Source organism: Natator depressus, chromosome 6 (genome assembly GCF_965152275.1).
Source record: "Natator depressus isolate rNatDep1 chromosome 6, rNatDep2.hap1, whole genome shotgun sequence".
NCBI classification, from domain to species: Eukaryota; Metazoa; Chordata; order Testudines; family Cheloniidae; genus Natator; species Natator depressus.
This window is the reverse complement of record NC_134239.1, coordinates 67,886,629-67,903,624: the sequence shown is the minus strand read 5'-3', so window position 1 is coordinate 67,903,624 and position 16,996 is coordinate 67,886,629. Positions and strand designations below refer to the sequence as shown.

Below are 16,996 nucleotides of genomic sequence, written 5' to 3'. Positions count from 1 at the left end.
CTCACTAAATACATGTGTGCATGCATAGCCAGCACTTCCTCTTTAAAGGGCAGTCATGGCCATTTGATGCAGGTAGAAAGAGCCTGAGGTGGATGCAAGTTAAACAGCCAAATTAATGAATCTCAGTAAAAACCTAGTACATTTTTAAACTGTGAAAGATTACAATTAAGTTGAATATATGGTGGTTTAGATGCTCTTTAGTGTAACTTTTCTGCAGAGGTACATCAGCTTTAAAGGCTCATTATCCCTGTATGCTTCCACTCAGTTCACAAAACTGAGCATTTGTTGCAATGGCTTTTGAAAGGGAACCACCACCAGTGAAGTCAGGCAGAAAAGGGGACAGCAGAGGACAGTTCAGGAAGAGAGCAGCCTGAGGAATTACTTCAAATGATCCTTCCCCAAATAAGGAAGCAGCAGTTAGAATTTCTCACTGGTCACATGGATTTGGCTCAGAGACCATCAAAAGGCTGTCAGGAAGAGAAGATCCAGGCCTAAAGCAATCTCCTGCATTTGAAACTTAACATTTGTTAATTTCTCTACCCATACCCCTGCCTCAAGCCCAAAGCAGTTTAAAAAACTAAATAAATCCAAATGCAGAAATAGACAAAACAGTATGTAGATTGCAATAGTGATCTGACTGGTGAAAAGACTGTACTGGTCCCTGTGCATATATACATGTTTATTTTGTTACCAAATATGGGTTTGGAAACCTCTTTATCAAGGTCAGCTTGCAAACATGTCATTTTTAAGTACTATTTATAGTACTTTACCAAGCTCGATAAACATGAGCTTTTTAACTGAAATTTCAGCATTGTTACTCTGATTGTTATTTACAAAGGGAACAAGTAATCTCTTATGGATTTTAACAATTGTAAGTTATAACAAGTGTCTCAGTCCTATGAATTAAATTATCCTCTTCAGATTTGCTAAAAAGTTGCTTGATTAGCACAGCAAAACCAATTAAAATGAAAGAGTTTGAGATATCTTTTGCACATTCCCAAAAAGCCATAAACACTCCAAAAAGTTATACATCATATCAAAACAAGAGGGAGGTTAGAGAGCTCCAGTATTTTCTGTTCTTTCCACTAAGAGCTAAAGAAGAGGAGAGGAAAAAGTGCCTCTGCCCACTTATTATTTTGCATGTTTAATGTACTCTACTAAATCAAAGGCAGATTTAAATCTCCGATGTGGAGATGGAAATTGACACCTCTACAATAAAACCAAAAAAACCCTGCTCCTGCACATCCCTAACTACAGTGATGGAATTGAGATGTGCAACATGTGCACTGCATTTCTGAGATTTAAATCTGGCCTCTTTATCTAATAGGCAACCTACCTGTCTGTTAAATTCTTTGGAATAATCTACCAGTTACATGGATTATTACTATTGCCTGTGCAACCTTAGTTCAGCGTGTGTGTGTGTGTGTGTGTGATTAAGGTTAAGATTTTGTCACTGTTTTTAGTAGAAGTCATGGACAGGTCACAGGCAATAAACGAAAATTCACAAGAGCCTATGACCCGTCTGTGACTTTACTAAAAATAACCGGGTGGCTGAGCTAGGTATCGTGGGAGGAATGACAGCTGCAGTCCCATGAGTAAGAGACTGACAGGCCGAGCCCCCTCGCCATGGTGGCGGGGGGGGGGGGGGGACCACAGCCCCGGCTCCAGCCACAACAGGGGCACGCACAGCCCCTGCTCCAGAGTTGGCCACAGTGCGGGACAGGGGCTCACAGCCTCACCTCCAACCACAGGTGCGCAGCCCCAGTCGCAGGTGGGAAGGGAGGATGCACATGGCCCTCGGAAGCCACGAGGGGGGTGCAGGGCCCCAACTACAGCCCCCGCCACGGGGCAGGGGCACACAGCCGAAGAAGTCACAGAGGCTGAAGCCGAAGAAGTCACAGAGGTCTGGTAAAGTCACACAATCCATGACTGCCATGACCAAATCATAGCCTTAGTTATCATATAGTCATTAACTATGTGATCACATACTGTTTGCTCTGTGCACAAAATAGACAGAGTAAGGCAGTTGTAGGGAGATGACATTCTCTTCTGTTTAAAGCACTGGACTGGGATTCAGGACAAGAGAGCACAGCTCTGCCATTTACTTACTATAGGTATACCATTTACTTACTTACTGCCATTTACTATACACACAGCAACTAGACACCAGCACCTGGCCTGAGAGCCAACTCGGGCGTGTGCTATGAGGCTGTTTCATTGCTGTGTAGACTTCCGGGCTCTAGCTGGAGCCCATGAGCCCGAGTCGGCTGGCCTGTGGGTATCTAGTTGCAGGTGTCTACTGTATATGATTTTGGGCAAAGCTATCACAATGCAAACACATAAGGTTGTCACATTAAGGTTGTCCTTGCCATTTTAATTCTGCAATTACCTTACTTTTCAGTGCTTAATTTTGCAACTAAAGTTTCCTGAAAACTAGTTTTCCAGTATGCAATTATAGTGTTATGCGCTGGATGAAGCCTTTTTATGTGTTGAGTCAAAACCTTATTGAGACTTATAGTTATGTTTGTTGAAGGGTGTGTTCACACCTGTAAGGATAAACCCTCACCTAAAACAAATGGAGGATGTGAACCCACCCAGGAGATTTTGCTGAGTATTGTTTTATACAGGTAAGACAGAACAGACAAAAAACTGGGAAAGACATACACGGTTGGATAAAAATGCACTTATAGGGGTGTGACTTTTAAAGTGCACCAATATGTTGTGCATGAATCGGCCCATGTAAACGCTGCTGGTGTTTCACAGTGCACTTTAACATAGTGCAGTACGACACTGTACACTGCAGTGCGCACCAGCAATATCTACACAGACCAACTAGTGCACAAACATGTTAGTGCATATTAACCCACAGGGAGACAAGCCCTCAGGGAGACAGCCTGAAGGAGCAGCTGAAAGCACAGTGTCTGATCCTGGAAGAAACCAGGGAAGAGTTTTCTGGGTCAGACATGCAGGCTAAAAAAGTGTTCTTGGGTTCTGAGAGCAAAAGAAGCAGTTTTCTGCTATTTGATTTCTTCCTTGTTCAGAGACAGAGGGCTTTGTACAGCCCTGTAAATAAACAAAACTGCAAACAAATATCTGACTAGCACCAATTTCCCCTCCTAAGTAGAGCAACCTACTAGGCCACTTTTTTTGTCTAACTGCTCTGGTCAAAAGGGATATCAATAATTAGATCTATGAAAGACATGCTCTTTTTTGTTCCAGCACTCATTTCAACAAATTGGTAATTTTCAGGGGGTAGGAATTGACGTTTCTCATAATCTGTGTGTATTGCTATTACACACAAGAAAACTTCTCTATAGCAACATGTACAACTTTACAGTACAGATTTTCATACCTTGTAACGATGGTTCTTGTGAATGCTATTCTGAAAGCAGTCCATGCAGAGTACACATGTCGGATCAATTGCACAGTCTCTGCAACAAAAATACTAACTTGGATACCATTCTAAAATAAAATAATGAAATATTCATATACTAGAACTGCTGCCATAGTTACACCTTTATGGCTGGTGCCAAACTCAATTTCAGGCATCAAAGCGTGGCTATGTCATGCTACTGATATAGAATGAATGTTCCAACCCTTCCATATTTGGTTTGAACCATATTAGCAATGCTACTGTTTAAACATCCTTAAGCAGGGTTCTATTAAAACCAGCCTGACTACCATTTTCCAACAATAGTTGCTAGTACAGGTGTTCCCTTGCCAAGCATGGACAGGAATTTTAAAGAACAACAAGATGTTAGAGACTACTCTTGGGTAGTCTATAATGTGGTTTCTGAATAGAGTTGTAATCATCTTAACAATGCAAGATGTTGATGCAAAAGCTATGTTACATCTGTGTTAGGCTATAAATATAAAAAAAGATTTCAAAACAGTTACAATTTATAATACGGAAAGGGTCCCTTTATAATACAATTACACATAATATGTTCTTTTAATGTAGTTTTTAATGTTCCAAAGTCAAGCTCTCAAGTTAGGAAATGCCAAAATTAATGTTTCCAGTTCAACTTGAATTCAGCCCCCTAGTGTGTATACATTATGATACAGTCTTAAATTACATGAGCTCATACTATTTTTTCCACAGGACCTCTGCCTCTTTCAGTGCACTGGACAGACCTGTGCTGGGAATGAATTGTTGTTGTGTAGAGAAGGCTGCCATCTGTAGGACCCTGCCTCATTTATGCAGAACTTGGAAGGTGTGTAGGGAATGAGGCAGGGGACTGCAGGAAGAGAAAATATGGTCTCATGGTTAAGGCAAATAAACGCTGCCCTGGAGAACTAGATTCTGCCAGTGCCACGGAGTTTCTATTGCTGGGAAAGTCACTCAAAACAAACTCTTCACAGGTGATCATTAATGGTGTGTTCCTCATTTTCTGGGTGCTTGACTTGAGACCCTGGGTCTAATTTACAGAAATGCTGAGCACTCACTGGTGCTACTGAAGTCAATGGGAGCTATGTTTTGAACATACAAAGTGCTTCATATTGCTAAATACACTGAAAAGTCAGGTCATGGTGCCTCAAATTGGGCACCCAAACTTAGTAGATACTTTTGACCTTAATAGCTCTGTGCCTTAGCTCCTTATCCATAGAATGGACATATCAAACCCTTACCTCACAAGGGTGTTGTGAAAATAAATTAACATTTGTGAAGCACACAGATACTATAGTGATGACCATCACAGAAAAAGCCCATGAGGAAATTAATAATTGTCTCTTCGGAGCAGGATTTTAATAATGTGCAGTAAATAAGGCCTAGGGCCACATATTAAAACAAAGAGGATAAAACAAATGATTGAATAGATGTTCACCCTGCATACTGAGTAAGGAAGATATGCAACTGTACTTCCCATTTACTGAATAGTGAAGGGGTCCAGTGGAGGAAATAGTATGTAATCATGTAATCATAATGCATACCCACAAGGGAATGGAATTAAGGTTGCCCAGACAACTTTCATTCTGGCATTTCCTAATATTTGAGTGCTAGACTTTGCAATCTTAACATAGCCTTGTGTGTGCAATTTCCTAGGTTTTTAAACAAGCAAATTGGAAAAAAAAATTAAACAAAAACCAAAAACAACTGACATTCCATCATCTGGCATTATAATGACACCCATATGGGTCATCAGTAGGGTTGGAACCTTTAAATCCACTATACAGACTTTTACTACTTAAGTTAAAGGAGTAATGGATACCAACAGTCCGTTGTCATCCTCTATGTGGACCAGCATTAGAGCGAGAGGGGACACAATTTGCCACTGGGTTCACAGATACTTGCTAACAGCAGAGGAATGGAGACACTCTGGAATCATGAGATCCATTCCAGGCTCTGAGTGGGAGAGTTCTCTGGTGAGCACTGACTTTTCTGCCCTTTACCCCAAAGCATGATCCTTTCTGCCCTGTACCCTCTAACCTAACCCTATCCTGTCTGTTCCCCACCCCTAGCTCTTGAGCCCAGTCCCATTCTCCTCACCTAGGCAGTTCCAGTCTCCACTCCACAGGCTTCTCACCCCAGTACCAGTCCCTTTGCCCAGCAAATGGTAGCCTCAAATCTCTGGACTCCCTATTGCAGTCTCCCATGCACACTCCCAGTCCCTCCCCCCACAGCAAGTCTCAATTCCCTCCCTCCTGGTTCCTCATCCAATTTCTGTCCCTTCTCCAATGGCTAGCAGTCCCCTTCACCACAATCTCCCATTCCCAGCCTCTACCTGCCCCAATTCCCAGTTTCCCTCTGCTTCCAATCCCAGCCCCAGCCACCATTCTCTAGTTCCAGTGACCTTCCCTCCAGGCTCCCTGTCCCAATCTACATTCCCTGACCCCCATCTTAGTCCAGCTCTTGTCCCCTCTGCATTTGAATAAGGGAGCTTCCGCTTCCACTCTGTCTGTGCCCAGCAGGGCAGTTACTGAGATCACAGTAGAGACAGACTCCCTGCTCTCAATTACAGTCCCCAGCCTGACTTGCAGCAGCCCAGAGCTACAACTGCAGGGAAAGTCCTGCCCTGTCCCAGGATGGGGCACATTCAGTTGCTCTGTTGGGATGGTCTGGTCATAGGTAGGAGTGGTGAGGTGATGGATGGAGCATGCTTAGTGCAGATGAAATGTTCAGGGAAATGTCAGGAAACCTTATAATAGGCAGTGCTCCCAGCTCACCCAGAATAATATTCGGCTCATATAATGAAATAGTCATTGAATGGAAATTACTATAAACTAGTATATTTCACCCTTTTCTATCTTAAATTTGATTCATCCCACATACCTAATTAGTCTAAATTAAACGTAGCTTCTTTTTAAAAAAAATCAGCAAGTATAGCTAAATTTTACAATTATTTCAAGCTTTGCAGCTTGCACAGTGCCTTTAAAATAAAAAGGGATGGGGATCTCCCCAGACTAGTGCATTGTGGGAGTATGACAAAAGAAGACGATAGGATAGGAGGACTGTAGATCAACCCATGCTGCAGTTGAAAGACTTCTTGTGCTTTGGGGACTAAGTCTTCTACACACCTATTGACAATTTAAAGTCAAGAAACTTAATATGATTTGCAAACAAGCCAGCACTACCCAGAGAACTTCAACTTTTGCTTTTCACATATAATATAATTTGTGCTCAATTTAAAGTAGATTGTGATAGCAAAACAATTAACATAGCCACTTACTCAAGGATCCTAGCGGGATACATCTAGCAGCAAAAATAATTTTATAAAGTCTATTATTGCTGAGTGACCTCACAGGAAATATTCATGATGACTAGTGCCTTACCTGCAAGAATATGTAGTCTCCCCACCTTTGAACACCTTCCCGCAGAGTTGAGAAGCTCCGCACTGCCGCAGTTTCTCCAGGCAGACATCCGGGTCTTCCCCAAACAAGTACCACTCCAGAGGGTCAAATATGGTTATCTGGGCCATTTCTTCCTGCTTCTCCAGCAAGGGGTCCATTTCAGCAGAGTAGATGTTTGGAACATACTTTGCCAGTTGTTGTAAAAAGGCAGCCTGAAAGTCAACTCTCTCATCCCACCACTGCAAGAAAATTAGAGTTGGGGTAATACGTCAGTGGAGAAATAAAATTAAGGAAATGAGGATATCTAAGGAGAAACAATGATTACTACAAAACCAGGGGCATTTTCTATTTCAACAATCTGAAGTTCTGTGCACCAGGAAAAATACAAATCCACATTTACAGGATAAATTAAACAACAGAAAGTAGTTCATATTTAGTTTTAGAACCTTTGAGACTTTTAATATTTTGCCCCAAGATACATCTCTGCTATTTGCTCCTATTCTAGCTCTTTAGACTCCTACAGGTGCTCTCCAACTGCTCGATTTCTTTCCTTCAGTTCTGAACTTGATGCCTTCTTTCACAGTATTCCCACTCTTTAATTTCTTTTTAAAGTCGGAGGCATTTCTAGTGAACATAAGCCAAAAAAAATACATCTGTCAGAAGGTAGCTACACGCATATTTCCCACAAATACAAGTTATTTTCACAAATGATCCTCCCTCAATAAAATTTTCTCTAGCCAGCAAGCAAAAAGTACAAGTCCATTGGAATTTGGAAAGGGTGGGAGTCTGACATGGAAGGAATAGACCGCTCAACTTGTTAGTGGACTCAACTAAAGAAAATCTGTCACATGAAAGACAAAAAAACTTCACATTTAACTTAAAGATAAAACCTAATAGCAATTGATGGACCTATTCTCCATGAATTTATCTAGTTCTTTTTTTAACCCTGTTATGGTCTTGGCCTTCACAACATCCTCTGGCAAGGAGTTCCACAGGTTGACTGTGCATTGTGTGAAGAAATACTTCCTTTTATTTGTTTTAAACCTGCTGCCTATTAATTTCATTTGGTGACCCCTAGTTCTTGTGTTACGAGAAGAAGCAAATAACACTTGCTTATCTACTTGCTCCACACCAGTCATGATTTTATATACCTCAATTATATCTCCCCTTAGCCGTCTCTTTTCCAAGCTGAAAAGTCCCAGACTTATTAATCTCTCTTCATATGGAAGCCGTTCCATATCCCTAATAATTTTTGTTGCCCCTTTTCTGAACCTTTTCCAATTCCAATATATTGTTTTTGAGATGGGGCAACTACATCTGCACATAGTATTCAAGATGTGGGCGTAACATGGATTTATATAGAGGTAACACGGTATTTTCTGTCCTATTATCTATCCCTTTCTTAATTATTCCCAGCAACTGAAAGAAACAAAAATCAGAAAAATCATGGGGCACCATATTGACACCTTCATGGTTCATAAACAGGGCTGGAATATTTAGATTCACCACACAGACTTCTACCACTTGAGTTAACAGAATAACTGGTAGCAGCAGTAGGTTGTCATCCTCTCGGTAGGCCAGCATTAGAGGGGCGGGGGGAAGTACCACACTTTGCCAGTGGATTTCACAGATACGTGCCAACAGCAGCTGATTGTTGAGACTCTGGAATCTTGGGCTCCATTTCAGGCTTCGAAAGGGAATGTGCTGTGATGGGCACAGACTTGTCTATTTTCCCCAAACTTAATACTTTCTGCCTCTCTCCCCTCCAACTTGTCCTCGTCCAAGTCATATCTCTATTCCATCCATGGCTTCTTGTCCCAGTCCCATTCTCCTTGCATACCCACTCCCAGTGTCCATTCCTCAAGCTTTTTGTCAGTCTCTTTGCCCAGCCAGTACTTGTCTCCTGCTCTGAGCTCACTGTCCCTTTTCCCAATCTCCGTGACACGCAGTCTCTCCCCACACCCAGATCCAGTCTCCTTGCCCAGTCAGTCTCATCCTTCCACCCCAATCTCGTTGTACAACCCCTGGCTCCCAAGTCCTCAGCCAATGTGTCTCTCCATCCCTCACTGGTTTCCAGTCCCAGGCTCTCTCCCTGGACTCCTCATCCAATCTCAGCTTCTCCACTTCTGCCCCTGCCCTGGCTTCTTGTCTCAGTCTCTTTGCCCCCAGTTCTCTCAATCACACCCAAGCTCCTTGTCAGATTTGTCTCCAATTCCCAATCTTCAGGTCTCTTTCCCCTACACACCCCCACACAGTCCCAGTCTCACCCTGGCTACTTGTCCCTACTTACTCCTTTCCCTCCCCCAGTTTGACTTTTGGCCCCTCTGCATTCAAATCAGACTGCTTCCTTCTCCACTCAACCTGGGCGCCCACGGGGATTCACTGAGAGAACAGGAGAGACAGGCTCATGCTCATCCCCAACCCGGTCCTGAGCAGCTGGGAGCAGCCATTACAATGTAGTCCTTCTGAGCCCCATAGCCTTTAACTAGACCATGCTCAATCCCTTTGTGGGGATGGACCATGTACAGTCTGCTCAGTATTAAGAGCTGTGAGGAGCTAGAGCATTCTCAGTGAGGACAGACTCTTGAGAGATTTTAGCTGTTGAGCTCTAGCAAGTCTTTATGCATGTACAAACTACAATTTTTTCAAAGGCTTGTAATGTGGCCAAAATTGGGCAAATTTTCACAGGGATGGCAAAAGGCACAACACAAAGTCTACCACTAGGCAAATGTCAAGTCCCTGCTCCAAACCATGAGAGCATTTCAAAGACAAGAATGTAACATAAACAACACATTTTTCCCTACCCTCATTCTTGGAAACAGCTGAACTATTTTGATTAGAATTTTCTAAAAAATTCAAATTGAACCAGACACTATTTAGAAATTTTCAGCCAAATGGTAAAAACCAGCAAAGTTCTAAGCAACTGAACAGGATCTTATCATGAGAAGTGTTGAGCAACCTTAATAATAGGCAATGCTATTAGACCCACCTATAATTAACATTGGACTATTAAAAACAGCATAATTTCCATAAAGTGCCTCATCTTCTTAACATCAGTACATCTACGTCCTTGTCCACACTGAGAACTTTAGGTGATCTCCCACCAATAATGCTGGCAGTAGTGAAAGGTCTACTGTACACTGACCACCAGTGTTTTTACCATTTCATAGTCTAACCCTGCAGCTAGATGACATGGTGGAAAACAAATCATTGGCTATCATTGTTCTCACAGCAGAGTTTAAATTATGAGAGATTTCCCTTCAATTTTCACTGTACGCAATCACAGTCATAAGATCAATGCTTTATTTTAAATTTAACAGGTATTCTGTAAGCTTCCTAGTGTTGCAGTTACTGAATCTGAAAGCAAAGCAGACTATAGTAGTACAAATGTTGACTTTCAATTGATCTGATCTCTTCTCTCAGAGCCCATAGAGTCCTGTTCCTGCTTCTGAGCACAAATCCTCTTGGCCTCCCTGTACTTTGTCAGAGATTCCAATTCCATAACTTAGCATGTCCAGTTCCTGAATTTTAGTAATGCAAATGAAGAAAATCAGAGTAGTAGCCGTAAGGAGTCATAAAAGTTAGAAAAGAAAAAGACCTATTAGTAATTCAATACCATATCCCTGCCAAGGCAGGGGATCACTTCCGAACAGTTTACTGTTTTAGTGGGCACCATGAATGTGAAAACTAGTCAAACAAGAAAACAAAAAAAGTGGTAACAGATTATCAAAAATTTCAGCAGTTTCAGGTACTACACTCTCCCTGAGTTTCCCTATACTTTACAAATGTTCTCTCTCCTCTGTTGCTGTGGGAAAAACCCAAACAGTGATATGGACCAATTCTACACGGAAGCAGTGAAACTGAAACTGTTTGTACACACAGTACTAACAAATGCATAAAGTGAAGGTACTATTTTTGCTTTCTAATCGTTCACAGAGAATGTCTAAACTACAAAAAATGATCTATTTTAAAAATGCATTAGCCACCCCAGGTTTCAAAGTAGCAGCCGTGTTAGTCTGTATCCGCAAAAAGAAAAGAAGTACTTGTGGCACCTTAGAGACTAACAAATTTATTTGAGCAGAAGCCACCCCAATTTAACACAGTTTTAAACACAACTTTGCACCTAGCATAAACAGCACAAGTTGTATTTAGATATCTGTGGCTAAGCGTACAGAAGAAGCTGGGGTCTCTGGGGAGAATTATTATATGGCATTCCCATATTTCCTGGCCTTTGTTAATGCTGCATCTACAACATCATTTTCTTCCTTTCCCTCCCCACTCGGTACTTCCTCCTCTTCCAGCATCTGGATTTCGATTTTGGCAACTCCTCCTGAACTCAATGTGCTGCAAATGACTAACTTTGGAATTTCTCATTTTGCAACTTTTGTCAAAAGAGCTCACGCAGAATCCACAGTTATTTAGGGCATTTGGTCTGTTCTACCAGTCATTTTAGTGTCTCTTTAGAAGGATATGGTTTTTAAGATTACAGAAGTGTTGTCTTATGGCATTACACACCACTAAGAATCCTTGGGAGAGGAATCTTATGTTGTATTCAGACACTTTTTCTGTAAAAACAGACAAATGTCTTTCCACATGTAAATGTACTAAGACCTTTCAAAAAGTTAATCTCTATTGTATGGTGAGCAGTTTTGTCCTAAATAGAAGAGAATGAATTGTGGATGTTTTTGCCAAACCTCATTTAAATGATCATTACCTTGGAAGGGGTTGGGAGATAGAGAATTGCACTTGTCTGGATACAGAAACATCCCTTTAGGGACACTAAGACGGTATAATGCACAAAGAAGAGGGTGGTCACCTCTCCATAAGCTACTCGTGGCTATCTGAACAGGTGTGTATGGAAATGGAACACAAACTTTTATAAAATGATTTTCATCTGTAGATCACAAAGTATCAAATGAGATTTCTGAGTGCTATAAAGAAATCCTCTCATTTAGGCTTTGCAATACGCTTGTTGTTATTTAAATTAATCCAAATCCAATGACACCATACCTATTATTTTTCTATTTCTTATCCTATTCTGTGGATTTGGGGGCTGAGAGTTGAATGGTATCCACCAGTTCAATCCTACTACATTTTACCAATCACGTTAACACTCTGCTTTTCCCTGCTATTCTGTCAAGCAGCTGGAATTCCCAACCCACATTCAAAATAAACTCTTCCAAGGCTGAATTTTACTTTAGTGCACAAAACAGTTGTTTTGCTAGTTAAAGTAGAAGCCAGTGAACATTGAAGCCCAGTCTATAGCTCAGAAGACTCCCAGCATTAGACGCTGACTACCTTATTGCAGGTGTTCTGAATCTTTTTCTTTCCCCCACAACATGCTATAAAAATTCCACAGCCCACGTGTACCACACAACTGTTCTTCTGCATATCCAGTAGATTAAGAGCCAGGGCCAGCGTTAGAGGGTAGCAAGCCTGGGGTCCCACACCACAGGGGGCCCTGCAAAGCTAAGTTGCTTGGGCTTCAACCATGGGCAGCAGGGCTCAGGCTTTCTGCCCTGGGCCCCCACAAGTCTAACACAGCCCTGCTCTCTGGTCTATTTTAGCAGACCCCCTGAAACCTGCTTGCAGCCCCCCCACAGGGCCCCACACTCCTGGTTAAGAACTGCTGCCTTACTGGGTATTTCTAAAGTCTGCTTTAGAAGAAAAAGATAAATAGGTAAAATAGTTATTTGATAAATGTGCAGCTCCCACTTAACACTGTCCTGTTATAGGAGAGTAGACTATTATGCTTTTAAAAGAGGTCTCAGACTAGTGTTTTCAGGCAAGATTTTATGTTAAAGTTTTTGATTCAATACCATTCCCTTTATTTTCATTTGAAGTCATCAGCTTTCCAGGGGCTGATGAAAGAAAATAAGATCCAGTTCTATGGGCATATAGACACCAATACAAACAATAATAAAGTGACAATAAAGAATAAAGGGCCCCTAAACATACCTGCCCCAAAGAGTAAATTCCATATAGCAACCCAGAACTTTAGTGAATATTTGTCCTCCATTTTAAACCTAAATGTAACTTCATGACATGTATTGCCTCTGACAAAAAGGCCCCTCCCCTGACTTCAGCTGTGCAAATCTAGAAAGATGGAAAAATCACAGAGCCTTTCAACAGATTATTCTCCAAGACAACCTTCAGATCAGAATGATGAGGTGGATGATTTAATTTTATCACTTTCAACAACTGACCTTATGAAAATATTACTTTTCACTAGTGACCCAAACCTATACAAGAGATCACCCTTTATTAGGCAACTGCTTGTTTTAACAGCCTGTTCCAAAATATTGTTGAGAGTACCCAGCTGCAACTCTGCTTTTACTGGTGCATCAAGGCCATTCTTGTCGTGGCTGCTTAAAGCATATCGAGCAGTCTTTCTGCTATACAAACCCAGGAAAACTTGCATTTAAGCAAAATATCGCCCTCATCCCTTATCTCAAGTTCGCGCAATGAAAACTTTATTCCGCCTGTCACTGACGATCATCTCTACAAGACAATCGCTGGTCGCTGGCCACCTAACTCAGGCTTAGGCTGTATAGACTACACAGCGCACGGGTGTCACCCTCGCATGGGACTGTGCCACCGGGAAACAGCCATTGCCCGCAGGGCAGACAATGGGGGCTAGGTGCGTCCACACTGAGCCCGGGGCGCTAACCCCAGGCGGATAGGGGCCCTCACCTCTCCTGAGGGGCGGCAATCGGGGCTTCCGCTATTCCCCCAGCGGGCAAGGGGTCGGGCTCCCATCCGCTGGAGGCTCCAACCTGTCCGCGCGGAGGTTACCAAGTCACCACGGGCCGGGCACGGGCGACCCCCCGGGAGGACCCATAGGACAGGAGTCTCACCATGGCCCGCTCCTGGGGCGGCACGGGGATCCCACCACTCGCTCCCGCCGCCGCTCCTGATCCGGCTCCTCCACCGCCTCCATCCGCCATTTTGAGGGCAACTGACACCGCCGCCAAGGCAGGTCCCGCCCCGCCTCTCCGCCACCGAGCCGATCGGAAACAAGTTGCCCGGGCCGACGGGCCAAGCTGCAGCGTCCCAATCCGCCTCCCGACAGTGCGCGCACCTGGCTGCCACCGACCATGCGCCAGCGATCTGCGCCTGCTCAGTCACACCCGCTGAAGCCGCTGCACTTACTTGCTCTCAGAGCCGATCCCGTTTCCTGCTTCCTGGGCAGAGGAAGGGGAAGGGCGGGGGGACAGAGCTTCGTACGCCTAGTGGTGGCGGAAGCGAACTTCGACGGAAGCAGCCCGCGCGGGTGCCACAGAATGCCAGACGGTGCCTCTGCTCAACACCCCTTCCGAGGGGCTGTGGCGCTAAAGGCTGCTCTTCTCCTCAGGCCTTGTCCATAGGAGGAAGCTGCACTGTGATGTTAAACCAGTGCAGAGCCCTGTGTGGCCACTCGGATTTTGGTTTACATTAAGTTGATTAACAAGAAGCTGCTCTTACCAGTCATATAGGTATAGTTAAACTGATACAGTTATATAGCTCCTTGTTTGGACACATTCTGGAATAAGGCCAGGACTACACTACAGACCTATGTTGGGATAAACGATGTTGCTCAGGGCTGTGAAAAATCCACCCCCCCCCACGGGCTTGTCTACACCACGCAGCTTTTCGCGACAAGGCTGTGTCAACACAGCCTTAAAAGTCAGCATGTGTAAACGCTCTTTGTTGGCAGTTTTGCTGACAAAATACTTCCAGCCCCGCAAGTGGCGTTAGCTTTATCAGCAGGAGAGCACTCCTGCCGACAAAGCCGCATTCACACTGCCACTTGTGTCGGCAAAATTGTTGTCTTTAGCAGGGGGAGGGGGCTTTTTTAAGTACCCGCGAAAGACAAAAAAGTTTTGTCAACAGCTTCACAGTGTAGACATACCCACAGTTACACCAACCTAACCCCCAGTGTAGATAATGCTATGTCAGTGGGAGAGCTACTCCTGTTGAGGTAGCTACTGTCTCTCATGGAGGTTGATTAACTATGCCAGTGGGAGAAGCTCTCCCATTGGCATAGGAGCATCTTCACTTAAGCGCTACAGTGGTACAAACTGCATCGGTGCAGCTGCACCTAGTCAGTATTTTAAATGTAGACCTGCCCTTACTCTGGAATAAGAGTGTTCACACAGTCATACTGGTATAACATCAGCCATTTGCATTCACATCTTGTAAGTATAGTTTTCCTGTGTAGACAAACGCTTTATTGCTTTTCAACAGATTTAAATTAAGCTGTTGCAAATTTCTCAAATAGACGATACCAAGGCAAAATCTGAAGGGAATGTCATGGGATAAAGAAAGGAATTTCTCTAACCCAAAGTGTTACCACTTACTGAATTTCAAAGATCTGCTGCAAACAATGGAGTTGTTAACAGCTTTTCCACAAAAGGTCAGAAGACTCTTTTGTATAATGAAAAGTGTTAGACAACCTACATTAAATTCCATAAAACTTTCTTAACATTTAGAGTTAAAGCTGCCCAGTGATGCCTGGTTGCTACCAGCATATGGAGAGAAATAGAAAGATAAGGTATACACCACCCTCACAATGCAGCTTCCAAATCACTACGGGAATGAGTCCAAAGGGGGGTGCCTTAATAAAGAGAGATGCAGAAGTTCTAAGAGAATGCGCCATTGGCTGTGGTGGGCCCCACAGATTTGAATTCCAATACTTATCTGCATGCACTCCAACTTCCTTCTCAGAGCTGGGTGTAGTTGTATTGAATGGTGGAAGGATTAGTTGAAGCAGCTTGGCAGAGCTGTTGCTGTAGAAATCATAGAACAATAGGATTAGAAGGGAGCACAAGGGTCATCAAGTCCAGTGATTCTCAACCTTTTTTAATTTGCAGACCCCTAAAAAATTATGAATGGAGATACAGAACCCCTTTGGAAATCTATTGTATGTATATATAGCTAGAGTGACCAGATGTCCTGTTTTTAAAGGGATAGTCCAATATTTAAGCCGTCCTGCAGGTGTCCTTACTTTTTCTTAAAAACAGGCAAATTGTCCCATATTTTCTGCCTCCCCTGCATCAGTACTGGCGGGTCCTGCTGCTGGTGAGATCCCTGCTAGCCAACCACCCCCCCACCAGCAACAAGTGGGAGGGTGGGGTGTCCAGTGGCTGGCGATGGGGGTGGGTATGCAAGGCTGGTGGCAGGGTGAAGCTGCAGTGTGCAGGGGCAGGCCACTCCCACTGCTGGTCTGCCAGCGCAGCTCCCACTGCGTGCCGACACTTGGCCAGCAGGGCCCCACCCCCAGTTACATTTCCGGCCAGTGCTGGCTGTGAGCTGCGGCAGCTAGTGAGTGCTGGCAGGCGCCAGCCTTTACATGTTCCCCCTCTCGCTGTCCTCCACCTGCTTTGTCCCTTTGCCTCCCAGCTCCTCCATATTCTCTCTGCGCCCCCCGGCAGAGCATGTCCTGCTCTCAGCACTATGAGGAGAACCAGCCCCTGGTTGGATTGCTCAACTCACTAGCAGCCTGGCCAGCAGGCTCCTTCCTTCCCCCACTGCCTCTGGCTGGGCCGGCGCCCCAGGAAAGCCCAAGAGCCTCCAGCCCATGGCGCTGACCAGGAGGAGCCTAGCTCTGTGTGTGCCAAAGCCCCGCACAGCACTGGCACGGAAGCCTCTCTCCAAGCTAAGCTCTGGAGGCGGGGGAAAGAAGCGATTTCCAGCCTGTTCCCGCTCTAAACCTACAGGCTCCAGAGTAGCCTACCAGGAGTGCCCCCCCTTCACTGCCCTGGGTCCTGCCCCTATGATGGGTTTGGTCACAGAGACCCCCTTGGGACTGTCACCTGATGTGCTGAAACTACCTCTGAGCCCGCTTTCTCTGCCAGTTGGGGCTTCCAGAACCTTGTCTTGTTGAGCCAGACACACCAGAAGTGATTTCCAGCCTGTTCCCACCCTTAAGCTACAGGCTGTTTAGCAGCCCCCCCACGGAGTGCAGTGAGGGGCTGCTCCCTCCCCTCAGCACTCTCCCCTGCTGAGCTACCTCTCTGGCCTAGCTCCACAGCTACTGAAGCCCCTGCAGTCAGGTTCCTTGGGCCCTGGTGCACAATGCATCCTTAGGGCTTAACACCTTCCTGCCCAAGTTGTAGGCAGGGGACAGGAGGCAGCTGAGTTATGTGGTGGCCAGCAGCAGCTTGGAGATGTTAGCTGCCTTTCGACACCATGCAGGCAGGAAGGGACAGGCTGCTTCCAGCCACGG

The 16,996-nt window shown here is 44.4% G+C and overlaps 1 protein-coding gene across 2 annotated transcripts in view; it reads right to left on the bottom strand.

The window, feature by feature from the left end:
* The window catches only part of UBR1 (ubiquitin protein ligase E3 component n-recognin 1), a 137,154-nt gene extending 123,161 nt beyond the window's left edge, over positions 1–13,993 (bottom strand). For both annotated transcript variants that reach the window (XM_074955630.1, XM_074955631.1), the window contains exons 1-3: positions 13,647–13,993; positions 6,772–7,028; positions 3,353–3,431 (exon numbers count right to left, since the gene is read on the bottom strand). In XM_074955630.1, the coding sequence (XP_074811731.1) occupies positions 3,353–3,431; positions 6,772–7,028; positions 13,647–13,736 (426 nt within the window). In that variant the 5' untranslated portion in view covers positions 13,737–13,993. The remainder of the gene's footprint in view (positions 1–3,352; positions 3,432–6,771; positions 7,029–13,646) is intronic.
* Between the last annotated feature and the right edge of the window lie 3,003 nt (positions 13,994–16,996).